The 18126-nt window shown below is 41.4% G+C and overlaps 1 protein-coding gene across 1 annotated transcript in view; it reads right to left on the bottom strand.

Annotated features, from left to right (window-relative positions):
- Positions 1 to 977: 977 nt before the first annotated feature.
- Positions 978 to 18126, bottom strand: part of GOLPH3L (golgi phosphoprotein 3 like) — a 47514-nt gene continuing 30365 nt past the window's right edge. Inside the window, exons 3-5 of the mRNA XM_032267557.1 lie at positions 13190 to 13321; positions 11180 to 11294; positions 978 to 3534 (exon numbers count right to left, since the gene is read on the bottom strand). Of these exons, the coding sequence (XP_032123448.1) occupies positions 3107 to 3534; positions 11180 to 11294; positions 13190 to 13321 (675 nt within the window). The 3' untranslated portion in view covers positions 978 to 3106. The remainder of the gene's footprint in view (positions 3535 to 11179; positions 11295 to 13189; positions 13322 to 18126) is intronic.

Below are 18126 nucleotides of genomic sequence, written 5' to 3'. Positions count from 1 at the left end.
ATCGAGACCATCCTGGTCAACACGGTGAAACCCCGTCTCTACTAAAACTACAAAAAATTAGCTGGGCATGGTGGCGTGTGCCTGTAATCCCAGCTACTCAGGAGGCTGAGGCAGGAGAATTGCCTGAACCCGGGGGCGGAGGTTGCGGTGAGCCGAGATCGCGCCATTGCACTCCAGCCTGGGTAACAAGAGCGAAACTCCGTCTCAAAAAAAAAAAAAATGCAGCCTCCTCATAACTCCAGCGACTAATTTACTAGGATCTGCATTTTAGCAAAGTACTCTCCTATCACACACACATATTTTGGTGGAATGGTCTTTGCAATACACTTTGAGAAACATTGTATAAATCTTGACTTAGAGAAACAGTACTTTGTTTTAAATAAAAATATTAGAAAAGTATAAACGATCCTAGGTAGCTTCATACTATAAAGTTGCCATCCCCAAATTCCAAACTGCGGTCTAGTGAAAAAAAAAAGTATAAACAATCCTAGTAAACAAATGTATTACTGTCCCTTATGCTGTAGACAGTCTAAAGAAAGGGAGAATAAGCCAATTCTAAGGACACCTACATTTTTACATGTTACCTCTATTATAGCCAGGCATGTCACCTACATTTGGAACTTAAGACTTTCAGCTCCTAGATAAGTGCAGGTGTCATATGCAAGTAGCTATTTGTAGGACAGATCATATTCATTCTCTTCGTGGTAACGATGGTATAATTGGCTAATTTATTTTGATTGAGATGGAGACGCTGTTTAGGCTCTGCAGAATTGGCTGGTGTTCATCAGGTCAGCTTTGATGTGTCCTGCCCCTCAGCCTGTGCATGTTACAATTGTTTTTGTATCCCTCATTTTCTGCATAGGATAAAACAGGCTGGTATGCTGGTGTAAAGGGGGAGGATTGCTAGCCTTGTGTAGAAAGTCTTTATTTCCAATGAAAACAAATTAAGTTATAAAATTGTGCACAGAGAGACCAGAGAGCTGATAATTGATCTTTATTATACAGAAATGTGAAGGCCATATGCATTAAATGAGAAGGTGTTTGGCAGTGAACATTATGCAGATTCAAACTGAAGACATCTTCCTTCTTATTGAGATATAATATAAAAATAAACACTAAGAGTTGCAAGAAAGAACTCAATTCAACTTCTATCCCCCAATCAAGCTAAAACTTTCCACAGGAAAACCTGGTTTCAATTCATGCCGAATTGTTCAAGGAAAAGAAAAAGCTAAATCAGGTAGAGACAAGACATGGACCAGCTTCTGCACTATTAGAGAGCCAGACTGAAGCTCTATTCAGCCTCACATTTAGAGTTTGTCTCCTATTACAATTTATATCTCTATTCACCTAAGAGATACCTAACGGGAAAAACAAAAGAAAACAAAACGTGAATTGAGTTGGGGAACTTTTGTGGGCCAGGCAGATTTGGCAGAGGAGATAAATGAATATTTCATTCACTTAATTACTTCTAATCAGGAGGATTTAACGTCAGGTCTGGGTCATCTGTGTTAGCCCTTTGACAGCCTGTTATTCTGTAATGGTCGAGAGGCACTATCCCATTACAGTATAATAAGTGCTTAACATGAGCACAGCTCAATGCCCATCCTCCTTATATCCTCAAATACTGGATTTTATATCAGCATGCTTTCGACACCAAGCTAGCCCTCTAAACAGGATCTTTCTTAATAAAGCTTCTCATTGCTCTCACTACTGAAGTGAAAAACTTATTAGAGATTTGGCCAGAATCTCTGAAACAAGACTGAAACAATTACTGAAACAAGACTGATGACTAGGAGCACATCTATGTATTAAATATAGACAAAACGACTCCCAGAACCCTTAAATATAGACAGACTTGATCAATTTACGTAGGAAGCCAAAAATAGGAAAGAAAAAGCTCTGGAGTTCAGATATACTGATATATTCAGCAACTGAAACTTACAATTCCTTCAATCCTTCAATTCAGTCAGAGCAGAGACATCAAAGTAGCTGCAGGGGCAGGTGCAGTGGGTAATGCCAGTCATCTCAGCACTTTGGGAGGCTGAGGTGGAAGAACTGCTTGAGCCCAGGAATTCTAGACCAGCCTGGGCAACAAAGGGAGGCCCTGTCTCTAAAAAAAAAAAAAAAAAAAAAGCTCAGTATGGTGGCACGTGCCTGTAGTCCCAGCTAGTTGGGAGACTGAGGCAGGAGGATCCCTTGAGCCCTGGAGGTCAAGGCTGCAGTCAGCTGTGATAGCACCACTGTACTCCAGCCTGGGCAATGGAGCAAGACCCTGTCTCAAAACAAAGTGGACTGGGGGAAACAGGACAGTCATGTACTCCAAAGATGGAAATTTCCATGCCACCTCCCTTCCTCCCTTACAAATTCTAATGTTGATTGCCTGAACAAGGTGTTGAGACAGACATTTTTTCCTTCATTTAGACTTTTGCCTTAGTGAATAAGGGCACAAGATAAAGCTAAGAGGGATGAGAGAATATATTTCTGGCTCTAGGACTTTGAGATCCAGGTATTTGAATCTGGGACATTCTCATTAGGTTGTTAGAAAAGGAAAGATGAGAAAATCACTAGCAGGATATACAATTTCAGAGACCATCTGCTCCAAAAATTAGTTTTGTTTCTCATTGCTCCTTATTCAGTGACAGTTATTTCAAAAAGTTACATTATTTAGCAGAGTCTGAGAGACAAAGACTGTGAAAACATATATTTAAGATAGAAAACAAACTTAGAAAAATATAATAGATGGTTGGCTTTTTATCTCCTTCACATTCTGTAGCTGGAGAACTCTAAATCCCATTTAGATATTTCTGTTTATCCAAAAGCACACTGGTGAAACGAAACCAAGAAATGGGAGAAAACGTTTACCGGGTGTGTGTGGGTCCTCCCAGTTTGTTCACCTATGGAGTGGAAGTGTGGGGAGAAACAAGGGCTGCTTATCATGGCCAAGGTCTGTGGAGAAGCCCTGAAGTTGCTCTCTCCAAATCACAAGTCTGATTCAAGAAAAGGAAACAAAAATGATGAAAACATCTCATCACACCAAACTCAGTGATGAGGTCTCTGACAGTCACCACCAGCCAGCAGGGGAAAAGGAGAAACCCACCTGCTGGCTTTAAGATTTATTGAAGGCTGCCAGCACAGCCCAGATCATCTCTGTGGCACTAGGCTTTGTCCCTTCCACTTCAGGGTCCAGTTCTACTAAGTCCTTGGCTCGATTCATTGCCACATCATACTTGTCATCTGTCAGAGAGGAGAAGACATTCTCTAACACATCAGAGGAGTGGGCTAGCACCAGGAGTGCTAGTGTTCGCTTGTCCATACGCTGAGGGTCATTTACCCACCGCTCTAGTACGCTATCTTGAAGTTTTTTCACTAGCCGCTGTTTCTCTGTTGTATTGGTCACTGGATGAGTAGTCATGTCGAAGAGCAGGAAATTCTGCTTCTCAGTGGTTAGAATACCCTTCTCTACTAGGTTCTTTGCAATGCGCTCTCGTACATTTCTCAGCTGGTACTGCAATTTGAAAGGGTTCCAGGTCTCGCCTATGAGAAAAAAGAAATAGGACATAATGAATAGAAAGAGAATAGAAGAATGAAAAACGTAGTTATTTGGAAGCTTGAATGGTTAAAGTGTTTAAAAGCACAATCTTTATTCATTCCTCAATTCATTAATCCTTAGTCCTTTAAAATCTGGTTTTGACTTCAACCATACTTCACATTAAACCAGCTTCAAAAAATGTCACCAAAGACTTCCCTATTGCTACAGCTTACGGACTTTATTTCTGTTCTTATGTGACCTCTCTGTGACACCGTAAATTATTTATGTATTTTTGAAATTCTCTTTAGGACGCTAGTCTCTCCCGGATGATTTCTACTCTGTATTGCAGAAGTTCTGTTTGCTGGTGAAGCTGAGAGGACTGAGGTTCTCTCCTCTACTTGCAGGGCAGAAGCTCTATCCCAGGCCTGGTAGGCTGACAATACTGAGACTTCAATTGTTCCCATTCCAGCTTGTTCACAGATTAGAGCGTCTGAAACAGAAAAGGTAAGCCAAGAAAACCAGGGGCTAACACCTTTTTTCCCCAGCACCTACTCATAGATCAGGAGGGTATCGCTCTAGGAGAAGTGGGCCCTTGTGCAGAAGTTCTGCCCAGGAGGGAAGGACGGCCTGAAAAATAAGGAGCTACAAAACTCTGCCTGAGAGGACTCACTTTATTTGGAACTCAGTGTGGAGAATTCCATGCCTAAGGGCGTTGAAAACCATAGAGATCTTGGTGGAGAGCAATTACGAGGGTGCTGCTACCTCTACGGTACTGGTATGAAAAACCCAAATGGTGGCCAGGCCCGGTGGCTCATGCCTGTAATCCCAGCACTTTGGGAGGCTTAGGTGGGTGAATCACAAGGTCAGGAGTTCAAGACCAGCCTGACCAACATGGTGAAATCCTGTCTCTACAAAAAATAGTAAAATTAACTGGGTGTGGTGGTAGGTGCCTGTAATCCCAGCTACTTGGGAGGCTGAGGCAGGAGAATCACTTGAACCTGGGAGGTGGAGGTTGCAGTGAGCTGAGACTGCACCACTGCACTCCAGCCTGGGCAACAGAGCAAGACTCCATCTCGAAAAAAAAGAAAAGAAAAGAAAAACCCAAATGGCAAAGCCTCCAGACGTTTAACAGGCAGAACCAGAGAAAGAGAAATCCAAGAAAAGCCCTTCCAGATGACCAACACGAGGGTTGGGAAGACTGTGTGCTTGCACCAGGCTGCATCTACTCAAGAGCAATCAGAGCAGGACGTAGGGCTTGACTTGAGAGTATTCCCCAGGCCACATGTAGATCCATTAACAAAGGGTGGATACTTCACTGGCACCAAGGGCTAAAGCACAACCCCTGACCAAACACTGGCTGAACAATAAACGGCTCTAACTCAGAGGCAACTCCTAGGAAGCTACTTAAAAAAAAAAAAAAAAGCTGGATGTTGTGGTGCGTGCCTGTAGTCCCAGCTACTCAGGGGGCTGAGGCAGGAGAATTGCTCAAACCCAGGAGGCAGAGGTTTTGGTTAGCTGAGATTGCACCACTGCACTCCAGCCCGAGTGCCAGAGTGAGATTTCATCTCAAAAAATGAAAAATAAAAGTAAAATTTAAAAAATCACATGCAGCCCTGGTATATGTCCAAGGATGTACTCTCTCTGAGAAGAAATCAGAGAGAGAAATTCCAAGCTGCTAGTTCCTCAGTGAATGTGGGCAAAATGTAAACTCCCTGATTTGTGATAGCTGTGTCAAAATCGCACACACACACATCCAACAGTAAAGGATAAGAAAAAATCTAATTGGCTGAAGGATCTTTTTTTTTTTTTTTTTGAGACGGAGTTTCGCTCTTGTTACCCAGGCTGGAGTGCAATGGCGCGATCTCGGCTCACCGCAACCTCCACCTCCTGGGTTCAGGCAATTCTCCTGCCTCAGCCTCCTGAGTAGCTGGGATTACAGGCACGCGCCACCATGCCCAGCTGATTTTTTGTATTTTTAGTAGAGACGGGGTTTCACCATGTTGACCAGGATGGTCTCGATCTCTTGACCTCGTGATCCACCCGCCTCGGCCTCCCAAAGTGCTGGGATTACAGGCTTGAGCCACCGCGCCCGGCCTCTGGCTGAAGGATCTTAAGCACAACCTTTGACTAGTAAGTGGCTTCTGCGGACCCACTGGCAACACATAGGGAGCTGGGCCAAAAGATAAAAACAAGAAAATATGACCAGTGACATCAGAGGCCGCACACTACACGAGAAACAGACTTCAGAGAGCGACTGCAGGCAAGTCACTAAATAAAGAAACAAAGTACTAAGCAAACAACACAATCAAACTCTAGCAGGAAGGAGAAGCCAATGCCGCAGGTGTTCCCAACCCCTGGACCACGGACTGGTACTGGTCCGTAGCCTGTTAGGAACCTGGGCACACAGCAGGCGGTGAGCCATGGGTGGGTGAAGCTGAACTCCGCCTCCTGCCAGATCAGCAGTGGCGTTAGGTTCCCGTAGGAGTGTGAACCCTACTGTGAGCTGCACGTGGGAGGGATCTAGGTTGCACATTCCTTGTGAGACTCTAGTGATAATGCACTTGAATCATACTGAACCCATCCTCCTGTCCCCAACCCCAGTGGAAAAACTGTCTTCCATGAAACCTGTCCTGGTGCCAAAAAGACTGGGGACAGCTGCAGTATAGTATCCAGAGGTGCACAATCTAGTATCTAAAATGTCCAGTTTTTGACAAAAAAGTATGAACTATACAAAGAGTAAATTGTGACCCATTGACCCATTCAGAAGGAAAAGAGCAGGCATGGAAACTGCCTTCGAGAACACTGAAATGTTGGACTTTACAAAGACTACAAAGCAGCTTTTATAAATATGTTCAAAGACCTAAGGGAAACCATGACTCATCACATAGAGAATATCAATAAAGACAGAAATTACAAAAAAGAACCATTTAGGCCAGGTGCGGTGGCTTATGCCTATAATTCCAGCACTTTGGGAGGCTAAGTGGGCGGATCACTTGAGGCCAGGAGTTCGAGACCAGCCTGGCCAGCATGGTGAAACCCGTCTCTATTTAAAATACAAAAATTAGCCAAGTGTGGTGGGCGCCTGTAATCCCAGATGCTCGGGAGGCTGAGGCAGAGATTGCTTGAATCTGGGAGGCAGAGGCTGCAATAAGCCAAGATTGCACCACTGCACTCCAGCCTAGGTGACAAAGCAAGACTCCATCTCAAAATCCCCCTTAACCCCCCGAAAAACCATAAAAATCCTAGAGTTTAAAAGTACAACAAACAGATTGGGCTTGGTGGTTCACATCTGTAATCCCAGCACTTTGGGAGGCCGACGCAGGCGGATTACTTGAGGTCAAAAATTTGAGACCAGCCTGGCCAATATGGTGAAACCCCATCTCTACTAAAAATACAAAATTAGCCTGGTGTGGTGTTGTGCACCTGTAGTTCCAGCTACTCAGGAGGCTGAGGCAGGAGAATCACTTGAACCCAGGAGGCGGAGGGTGCAGTGAGCCAGGATTGCAGCATTACACCCCAGCCTGGGTGACAGAGTGAGACTCAAAAAAAAAAAAAAAATACAACAAACAGAATGAGAAATTCATTCAAGGATCTCAACAACAGATCTGAGCTGGCAAAAGAAAGAATCAGCAAACTTGGAGATCAAAGAGATTATGTAATATGAAGGACAAGGAGAAAAGAGAATGAAGAAAAATAAACAGAGAAATGTGAAATATCATCAACTTGACAAACATACATAAAATGGAAGCACCAGAAGGAAAGAGGCAGAAAAAATACTCAAGGAAGTAATGGCTAAAATCTTGCCAAATATGATGAAAAACACTCAACCACACATTTGAGAAGCTCAACGAACTCCAGGTAGGATGAACACAAAGAGACCCATATAACATCAGAGTAAAAATGTTGAAAACTGGAGATAAATGGAAAATCATGAAAGCGGAAGAGAATAATGACTTATCACATCACACTGGAATTTTGATAAGCTTAACAGCTGACTTCCCATTAGAAAAAATACAGGCCAGAAGAATGAGTAGACTTACTCAAGGTGAGGGTAGAAACTATTAGCCAAGAATCTTATAACTGGCAAAGTATCTTTCAAAAATGAAAGCAAAGCAAATGTGGTGGCATGTGCCTGTAGTCCCAGCTACTCAGGAGGCTGAGGCAGGAGAATCGCTTGAACCCAGGAGGTGGAGGTTTCAGTGAGCTGAGATCACGCCACTGCACTCCAGACTGGGTGACAGAGTGAGACTCTGTCTCAAAAAAAAAGGCAAAGAAAAATTTCTAAAAAATAAATACATTCCTAGATCAAATATATATGAAAGACTAATGCCTGTAATACCAGCACTTTGGGAGGCCGAGGTGGGTGGATCATGAGGTCAGGAGTTCAAGACCAGCCTGGCCAAAATAGTGAAACCCCATCTCTACTAAAAATACAAAAATGTAGCCGGGTGTGGTGGTGGACACCTGTAATCACAGCTACTCAAGAGGCTGAGGCAGGAGAATCACTTGAATCTGGGAGGCAGATGCTGCAGTGAGCCGAGATCGCACTATTGCACTCCAGCCCGGGCAACAGTGTGAGACTCTGTCACAAAAAAAAAAAAAAAAAACCTGAAAGAGTTCACTCCTAGCAGACCTGCCTTATAAGAAATATTAATACTAAAATCTAAAGGGAAGCTGTTAAGGCTGAAAGCAAGACATACCAGACAGTAATTTGAATCCACATGAACAAATAGTAAAAGTAATTAAGTAATGGAAAACATGGTATAAATACTTCATCTCTTAAATAATTTATAAAGCAATTGCACAAAACAATATTTATACAATTGTTATTACTGAGTTATAACTTTTAAAAAAAATTTTAAACTTTTGCACAAGGTTATAACATAGAAATGTAATAATAGCACAAAGAAAGGGTGGGAAAAAAGTTGTACTGGAGTACAGAAAATGACACCAGATGGCAACTTGAATCCATAGGAAGAAATGAAGAAAACCAGAAATGGTAAATAAGACGGTTAATATAATAAACTCTGTAACACGGTTGTTTAATAAAGTAATAAAAAAAATAAAATAAAAAAAGAAAAAATATAATAAACTCTGTAATAATATATTTGTGTTTTCTTCTCTTCTTTAATAATTATAACAATGAATTGTTGAATTTGTAACACATATGGATGTAATACAGGTAACAGTATTGGCACGGTGGCCCATGCCTGTAATCCCAGCACTTTGGGAGGCTGAGGTGGGCAGATTGCTTGAGCCCAGCAGTTTGAGACCAGCCTAGGTAACATAGTGAAACCTTATCTCAAAAACAAAAAACAAAACAAAAAACCCAAAAGCAAAAAAACAAAAAAAGAAACATATAGCAATATTTACAAAAAAAGAGGGAGAAGGAATAGAGTTATATAGAAGTAAAGTTTCCTTGGAATTAAACGTGGTATAAATTTTATACAAATTAAATGTGGTATAAAATCGATGAAAGTAGATTTTCATAAGTTAGGATGTATATTATAAGCCCTAGAGCAACCACTAAGAAAACAGCACAAAAATAACTTTAAAATCATTAAAGGGACTAAAACATTACATTACAAATATCCACTACATAAATCTACTTTATTAGAAAATATTCACTTAATCAAAAAATGGCAGCAAAAAAGAAACAGAAGAACAAAAACAAAAAACGGAGATACATATAAAGGGAAAAATGGCAGATTGAATTCAACCATATCAGTAATAACATTAAATGTGAATGAATTAAATACTCCAAGCAAAAGATACAGACTATCAGGCTGAATAAAAAAAAAAAAAAAAAAAACCAACAGGAAAAGATCCAACTGTATGCTGTCTACAGAAAACACACTTCAGAGTCGAAGATATAAACAGGTTGAAACTAAAAGGATGGAAAAAGATTCAAATGTCCAGTTTTCAACAACAAAAAATCATAAGACATACAAAGAAATAGGAAAGTATGGCCCGTTCAAAGGAATAAAATATATCAACAGACTATATGTTGGATTTACTGGAGAAAGACTTGCAAGCAACTTCTTTTTTTTTTTTTTTTTTTTTTTGAGAAGGAGTCTTGCTCTATCACCAGGCTGGAGTACAGTGGTGTGATCTTGGGTCACTGCAGCCTCAATCTTCCCAGCTCAAGAGATCTTCCCATCTCAGCCTCCTGAGTAGCTGGGACTACAGGCAGGTACACCATATCCAGCTAATTTTGTTTATTGATTTATTTATTTTTTTGAGATGGAGTTTCGCTCTTGTTGCCCAGGCTGGAGTGCAATGGCGCAATCTCTGCTCACTGCAACCTCCACCTCCTGGGTTCAATCAATTCTCCTGCCTCAGTCTCCAGAGTAGCTGGGATTATAGGCATGGCCACCATGCCTGGCTAATTTTGTATTTTTAGCAGAGACGGGGTTTCTCCATGTTGGTCAGGCTGGTCTTGAACTCCCGACCTCAGATGATCTGCCCGCCTCCGCCTCCCAAAGTGCTGGGATTATAGGCATGAGCCACTGCGCCCAGCCTGTTTATGTTTTATAGAGACGAGGTCTCACTGTTGACCAGGCTAGTCTCAAATTCGTGGACTCAAGTGATCTTCCCACCTGGACCTCCCAAAGTACTGGGATTACAGGTGTGAGCCACCACATCGGCTACAACTGTCTTTTTTTTTTTTTTTTGAGACTGAGTTTCACTCTTGTTGCCCAGGCTGGAGTGCAGTGGCACAGTCTCGGCTCACTGCAACCTCCACCTCCCAGGTTCAAGTGATTCTCCTGCCTCAGTCTCCCAAGTAGCTGGGATTACAGGTGCCCACCACGCACCCAGCTAAATTTTGTATTTTGTAGAGATGGGGTTTCACCATGCTGGCCAGGCTGGTCTCAAACTCATGACCTCAGGTGATCCACCTGCCTTGGCCTTATAAAGTGCTGGGATTATAGGAGAGAGCCACCGCACTCAGCTAGAACTGTATTAAAGATGCTCAAAGATAAAAATATGGACAAAGACAGGAAAATGATGTATAAACAAAATGAGAATATCAATAAAGAGATAGAGAAAGGGACCAAAAGGAAATTCTGGAGCTAAAACTTATAATAACAGAAATAAAAAAATACACTGGAAGGGCAGGTTCGGTGGCTCACACCTGTAATACTAGCACTTTGAGAGGCCAAGGCATGTGAATCACTTGAGGTAAGGAATTCAACACCAGCCTGGCCAACATAGTTAAACCCCCAAATTTTTGTATTTTGTAAAAATACAAAAATTAGCCGGTGTGGTGGTGGGTATCCGTTATCCCAGCTACTTAGGAGGAGGCAGGGAGAACTGGTTGAACCCAGGAGGCAGAAATTGCAGTGAGCTGAGATTGTGTCACTGTGTTCCAGCCTGGGCGACAGAGTGAGACTCTGTCTCAAAAAAAAAAGTTTCTTGTGAAGAATACCGTTAAAGAGTTTTTGGGGTGGGATGACATAAGATAAGGTGAAGCTCTGGAAAACTTTAGGTTTCAATTGACCATGCTTTTTCTGTCCCTCATTAGAATTAAATAGTGAACCATATCTATCTCATCCAGCATGATGAATTTTGGTACTTCTTTTACCAAATTTCGGGGTAGGATAAAGATAACAAAGTGTGAAATTCACATATTATTTTAAGTCATCTTACCAGTGAGTAACTCTATCCATGTCTGGACAGTTTCTGTGGGTTCAGTTGCTTTGATGTGTTTGAGAGTTTCATCCAGTAGAACATCACCTGTTGGGCTGTCTGACTTTAGCAGTACCTGTGAGAAAAAAAGAAGTGACCCTGATTCCTTCACTTCATTTAACTTAAAGTCTTTCAATATATCATATATGTTACTGGTTAAGTGTTGCAAGAAATGAAAGGAAGTATAATATACTGTCCCTGTCCTCAAGAAGTTTAAAATATAGTATGGAGTGATACGAAGACAAAAATAACATTTGAAGTGAGCCCTAGTGACAAACTGGATATGAATGATAATGGAGAAAAGTTTAATAACAACTCATTTTGAGTCCGGAAATCAGCTGTTGAAACCATTAGTAAAGGTAGGAAACAGCCGAGCTTAGGGACTCATGCCCATAATCCCAGCACTTCGGGAGGCTGAGGCAGGTGGATCACCTGAGCTCAGGAGGTGGAGACCAGCCTGGGCAACATGGCAAACCTCGTCACCATTAAAAAAATAAAAAGTACATAAATAAAGGTAGGAAAGTCAGAAAAGGAAGTCAGTTAGGTTGATAATTTGGTTTTCTTTCTTTCTTTCTTTCTTTTTTTTTGCTAAGTTTAGTTTTAAATGATATGAGATACCCAAGTTGAAATTTCTAACCAGTAGTTAAATATGTTTCTGGAGGTGGAAAAACAAGACCTGCCTAGAAATTTGAAAATGAATCTCGTGAAGGTGACAGATGAAGCTATAAAGGTAAATGATATCTCTGAGGGATGGAAAATCACTCAAGGGATACAAACTGAGACTTGCATGTTAAGGAACCCAGAAGTAAGGAAACAGTGTATAGTTCAGAGAAGCAACAGTATAAGATAACAACAAAGGCCAAGAATGGAGACATTTTCAAAGCGCTAAAAAGTGTGAGGCCAGGTGCGGTGGCTCATGCCTGTAATCCCAGCACTTTGGGAGGCTGAGGTGGGCAGATCACAAGGTCTGCAGATGGAGACGATCCTGGCCAACATGGTGAAACCCTGTCTCTACTAAAAATACAAAAATCGGCTGGGCGTGGTGGTGCATGCTTGTAATCCTGGCTACTTGGAAGGCTGCGACAGGAGAATTGCTTGAACCAGGGAGTCGGAGGTTGCAGTGAGCCAAGATTGCGCCACTGTACTCCAGTCTGGGTGACAGAGTGAGACCTCTGTCTCAAAAAGATAAGTAAATAAATAAATAAATAAATGTCAAATGCCACATATAGGTTAAAAGAGAAAAATAGCCTGACCAACATGGAGAAACCCATCTCTACTAAAAACACAAAATTAGCCAGCTGTGGTGGTGCATGCCTGTAATCCCAGCTACTCTCGAGGCTGAGGCAGGAGAATCACTTGAACCCAGAAGGCAGAGGGTTGCAGTGAGCCGAGATTGCACCACTGCACTCCAGCCTGGGCAACAAGAGTGAAACCCCATCTCAAAAAAAAAAAAAAAAAAAAGAGAAAAACAAATTGAAGACCGAAAAGAAGCTGGTGACACCTAAGAAGTAGTTTTGGTAGAGTGCTTAGGATGATAATGAAGTTGCGAGTGGAAAAATTCAGTAAGAAAATGGATACAGGAGTATGGTTGGAAAGGACTCGCAGTAAATTGAAGGAAACAGAATAGTTATTGGACCTGACCCATATGAGTCCCTTCCCCACATCATACTCTATTTCATAATGTTATAGCCATATAACCATAGATTTAGGGGATTTTAATCAACAGTATCCTAAGTGTGATTTTTCTTCTTAAAGAAGGCAGGCAAAACCATGAGCTTCCTATAACTCTTTGGACTATGGATACTTTGATGTCTCCTTCTTGCTATAGGATAATTAACCTGTTTAGACAATGGGACTGCTGAGTCAGTGATATTTATTTTATCTCACTGCTCAAATCTTTCTGTTCTTCCCAAATGTACTGTTGGTATTTGCCTTTCCATAAGCCGTGGATGTTCACAGAAGATTCAGTACCTTCCTGTCTAGTAGCCGCTTCTTACGCATGGTCGGGGGTTCCAGATAGATTCGACCCCGCATGGCCAGCTCTATCAGGATGCCTCCTCGCAGGCCAGACGATATGCAGTCATTCCAGAAAGATGTGTAACCCTAGGAAAGGAGAAAAGAGAAGAGAAAGAACGTTCTGAGAGGGATACTGACTTCCAGCAGGCACCCTAAGAACAGGCCACTTCGGACAAACCACAGTGCTTCCATTATTCATATTAAAAAAGAAAAAAAATAAAAGAAGAAACAAATTGAAAAACAAAACAAAACAAGTCACTTTGTTGTGATTCGTTTTGTCTTATACCACATGAACTCAAAGCAAAGTATAGAGTAAGAGAAGAGGATGCTTCTTGAATCCTCTTAAACATCCCCAAATGTTTTGTTTGACCTCAAGATCATTAGTGAATTCCTATGGTTTGCTGTTAGTCAATAATTGAAGTGCAATTTTTTATTTTTATTTTTTTGAGACAGAGTCTCACTCTTTTATCTAGGTTGAAATGCAGTGGCAGGATCATGGCTCACTCCTGAGCTCAAGCAATCCTTCCACCTCAGCTTCCTGGGTGGCTGGGACTACAGGTGTGCACCACCATGCCTGGCTGTTTTACGAAAACATTTTTTTTGTAGAGAAAAGGTCTCGCCATGTTGCCCATGCTGGTCTGGAACTCCTGGTCTCAAGCTATTCCTCCACCTTGCCCTCCCAAACTGTTGTGATTACAGACATGAGCAACTGTGCCTGGCTTGACATGCAAAAATCTTAATTTTTGAGGAAAATTTTGGCTTTTTTGAAATCTGTTTCCATGACATTAAATTTCAGAGTGGGGTAAAATAAGACAGACAAAAGTAAAAACCATTTGAGCTTTTAATCCTCTTAGATATGTGTTACTTTGAATTCTTTCAATGGGAGGTATAGTAGAAACCCACTCTAGTTAAGTGACTTGGGTATGTTATTTAACCTTTCTGAAATACAATGTCCTCATCTATAAAATGCAGACACTAATATGTATTTTCACAAAATTGTTGTGAGGGTTACATGAGATGCAGTATATAAGAAAGCATTTAGTATGGTACCTGGCATATAGCAGGCACTTAAAATGTTAGCTCCCCTTCCCTTTGTATAGGGAATATATAAAGACTTATATAAGAGAGCCACTGGTATTGTCTAATAGCAGTAATGCCTAATTACTAATGTCTATTGAATACTTACTATATACTCGATGTGTGCTAATACTTATGTACTAGATTTGTGCTAAGCTTTTTACATGCACTGTCTGATTACATCTTCACAACAACCCTATAAAGGAGGTTCTACACTATCCACACATTAAAGATCAGAAAACTGGCTGGGCGCGGTGGCTCAAGCCTGTAATCCCAGCACTTTGGGAGGCCGAGGCGGGTGGATCACGAGGTCAAGAGATCGAGACCATCCTGGTCAACATGGTGAAACCCCGTCTCTACTAAAAATACAAAAAAAAATTAGCTGGGCATGGTGGCACGTGCCTGTAATCCCAGCTACTCAGGAGGCTAAGGCAGGAGAATTGCCTGAACCCAGTAGGCGGAGGTTGCGGTGAGCCAAGATCGTGCCATTGCACTCCAGCCTGGGTAACAAGAGCGAAACTCTGTCTCAAAAAAAAAAAAAAAAAAAAAAATCAGAAAACTAAGGCTTACAGAGGTTACGCAGCATAACAGAGGTCAGAAAACCTTTTAAATAAAAAAAATTTTAAGTGGTTTTTTTTTTTGGTGGTGTTTTACTGATAGATCACAGTTGTGCATATTTTGGGGTACTATTTATTTTTTTTTAGAGACAGGGCAGCGTCTTGCCCTGTTACCCAGGCTGAGTTGCAGTGGGACCACTGTAGCTCACTGTAGACTGGAACCCTGGGGCTCAAACATTGCCCTGCCTCAGCCTCCCGAGGAGCTCAGACTACAGGCATGAACCACTGCACCTAGCTAAAATAACTTTTATTTAAAAAAATTTAAATTTGATTTTCCTCTTTATTTGCTTGGAAGTTAGGTACTTTTCTTTTAGAAGTTATCCTTAAAATTTTAATATGCATGACACATTAATTTAAAATTAACATAAAACCTAAATTTTAACCACTCTCTCAGTTGTCCAATATTTTCTTTTTTTAGCCTCACAAATTAGATAACATTATCATCATTATTATTTTATACAGGTAGAACTTGTTTAGATTTACACAGGTGCTTACGAATTTCTTTGCTCACCATTCCTTCTTGTATCTCAGACTTCCTTTCTGGTACTATTTTCCTTCTTCCTAAAATAGAATTTCCTTAAGTGAAAGTCTGTTGGAAGTAGTTTCTATTTTGCTTATCTGACATGTCTTTGTATTTCACCATCTTCCTTGAAAGACAGTTTCTCTGGACATAAAATTCCAGGTTGATCATTTTCTCTTATCACATTGAAGATAGTATGCCCTCCTCCTCCGGCTTCTGATACAGCAGTGAGAAATTTATCTTTCTTATTGATTGTAGTTTCTTTGTAGGTGGTGTATCTTTTCTTTGGTCCTTTAAGATCTTCTCTCTTGGTATTTTGCAATCTGACTATTACATGACTGCATGAATTTATTTATCTGTTCGATATATGTTCTGCTTCCTGTACCTGTGGTTTCATTTCTTAGCCTCCATAATTCGCAGCTCTTAGGTCTCTAAGCACTTTGGCTCCCCTCTATTTTCTTTATTCTTTCCTTCTGGGACTTCAGTCTTTCTTATTTTAACCCCCTGTCTTTTAACCTCTCTTTTATATTTTCCGTTTGTTTTTTCTCTATATTGCTTTCTGGAGGGTTTTTTTTTTTTTTGAGACGGAGTCTCGTTCTGTTGCCCAGGCTGGAGTGCAATGGCATGATCTTGGCTCACTGCAACCTCTGCCTCCTGGGTTCAAAACATTCTTTTGCCTCAGCCTTCCGAGTAGCTGGGATTACAGGCACACGTTACCAAGCCTGGCTAATTTTTGTATTTTTGTACAGATGGAGTTTCACCATGTTGGCCAGGCTGGTCTTGGACTCCTGACCTCAGGTGATCCACCTGCCTAGGCCTCCCAAAGTGCTGGGATTACAGGTGTAAGCCACTGTGCCCAGCCTCTGGAGAGTTTTAAAAAAATCTGGCTTCCAATTTACTAATTCAAACTAACCCTGAGATTTTGATTTCAACTATTTTTCATTAGTAAAAGTTTTATTTAGTTATTTTTCACATTTGCCTGGTGATTTGTGATTTTTTGCTGTTCATTTTGTGATTATTTCTTTAAAAATGTCATATTTTTAGTCTGATTATTTTAATATGTGATAATATATGAGGTCCTTGATATCTTGACAATATCTGAGGACATTATTTGTCACTTCTGATTCTTCCTTGTTTGTATGTTTGATGATCATTGATTAAGACGTTCACATTTAATGTTTTGTGAATTTATGAGATTCTGGAGGCCTAAATTGAAGACATCCTCCTCCAGAGGGAAAGGTCTGCATTTGTTTCTGCCAAGAGCCAAGTACGGAGGGATTATGGGAGTGCCACACAACTGGGAGCACATTTGAGGCTAGTTTCCCCACTTTACCTCAACTATCAAGCTTATTCCTGACCAACCAATTCCTGAATCACAAGACTAATTAGGTAATTTACCCCAGGGCAATCTGGTTTTCATGTTTTCTTGCTCACCTCTTGGATTTTAATTTTGGTGTTTGTTTGGGGGCCCCCTTGAAGATTATTTCTACTTTCCAAGGCTCAATAAAACATTACAAATTAAGCTTATTCAAGACTTAATATCTGACTACCATACTGCCAGGGCTAGGGGACCTCTAATTCTATTTTTCCTGCTCTAGCCAGGACAATCTTTAACATCAAGTGTAATGATATAATTCCCTTCCCTCATGCTTAAAAATCTTTCAAACATTCCTCTCAGCCTTCAGGATGGAGTCCAAATGGCTTAAGACACACTCAAACTAAGTGGCTGGTGGGGCACGGTGATCCCAGCTACTCAGGAGGCTATGGCAGGAGGATCACTTGAGGCCAGGAGTTGGCCAGCCTTGGGCAACATAGTGAGACCTTGTCTCTAAAAACAAAAAAACAAAACAAAGTGGCTATTCACTAGTCTCTTCTTTGGCCTCTTTCCCCTGTTGGCCTTTGCACATACTGCTCTATCTAGAGGAACCAATATTCTTCCTTGCACAACTCCTTCACGTAGTTAAGGATTAAGCACAGGTGTCACATTTGCACATAACCCTCTCTAACATCCTTTACGTCTCCACTCCACCCACCGGATGAGGTTCTGCACCTGGGTGTGCCTCTACATACTTCTCTGATAACATCTATATCATATTGCAATCAACTGTTTCTCCTGACTAGACTATAAATTCCTTAAGGAGAGAATATCCCTTATGACTAAAAAAAATTTTGAAAGCATAAACTTATGCTTAAAAGTAAGTGTTAACCTGGCAAAAGCTCAGCTTGAGCCATAAATTTAGACATCTCCAAATTTCCTGAGGGCCTGATCTCTGACTCAAGGTTGGGATGAGCTCCCTCCCCTGCCTGCCTCACGGCTACACCAATGCATATTTGTGTTGTTGTTGTTTTGACTGGAGACACAGTATCGCTCTGTTGCCCAGGCTGGAGTGCAGTGGCACGACATCAGCTCACTGCAACCTTCACCTCCCGGTTCAAGCGATCCTCCCACCTCAGCCTCCCAAGTAGTTGGGACTACAGGCGTGTGCCACCACACCCAGCTAATTTTTGTATTTTTAGTAGAGACAGGGTTTTGCCATGTTGCCCAGGCTTGTCTTGAGCTCCTGGGCTCAAGTGATATGCCCACCTTGGCCTCCTGAAGTGCTAAGATTACAGGTGTGAGCTACTGCGCCCGGCCCCAAGTCATATTTATGACTTCTCTTTAAGGAAGGGGTAGGCTA

This window comes from Sapajus apella, unplaced genomic scaffold, assembly GCF_009761245.1.
Source record: "Sapajus apella isolate SASKATOON/1434 unplaced genomic scaffold, GSC_monkey_1.0 scaffold169, whole genome shotgun sequence".
NCBI lineage: Eukaryota > Metazoa > Chordata > Mammalia > Primates > Cebidae > Sapajus > Sapajus apella.
This window is presented reverse-complemented; position numbering and strand designations above follow the sequence as displayed.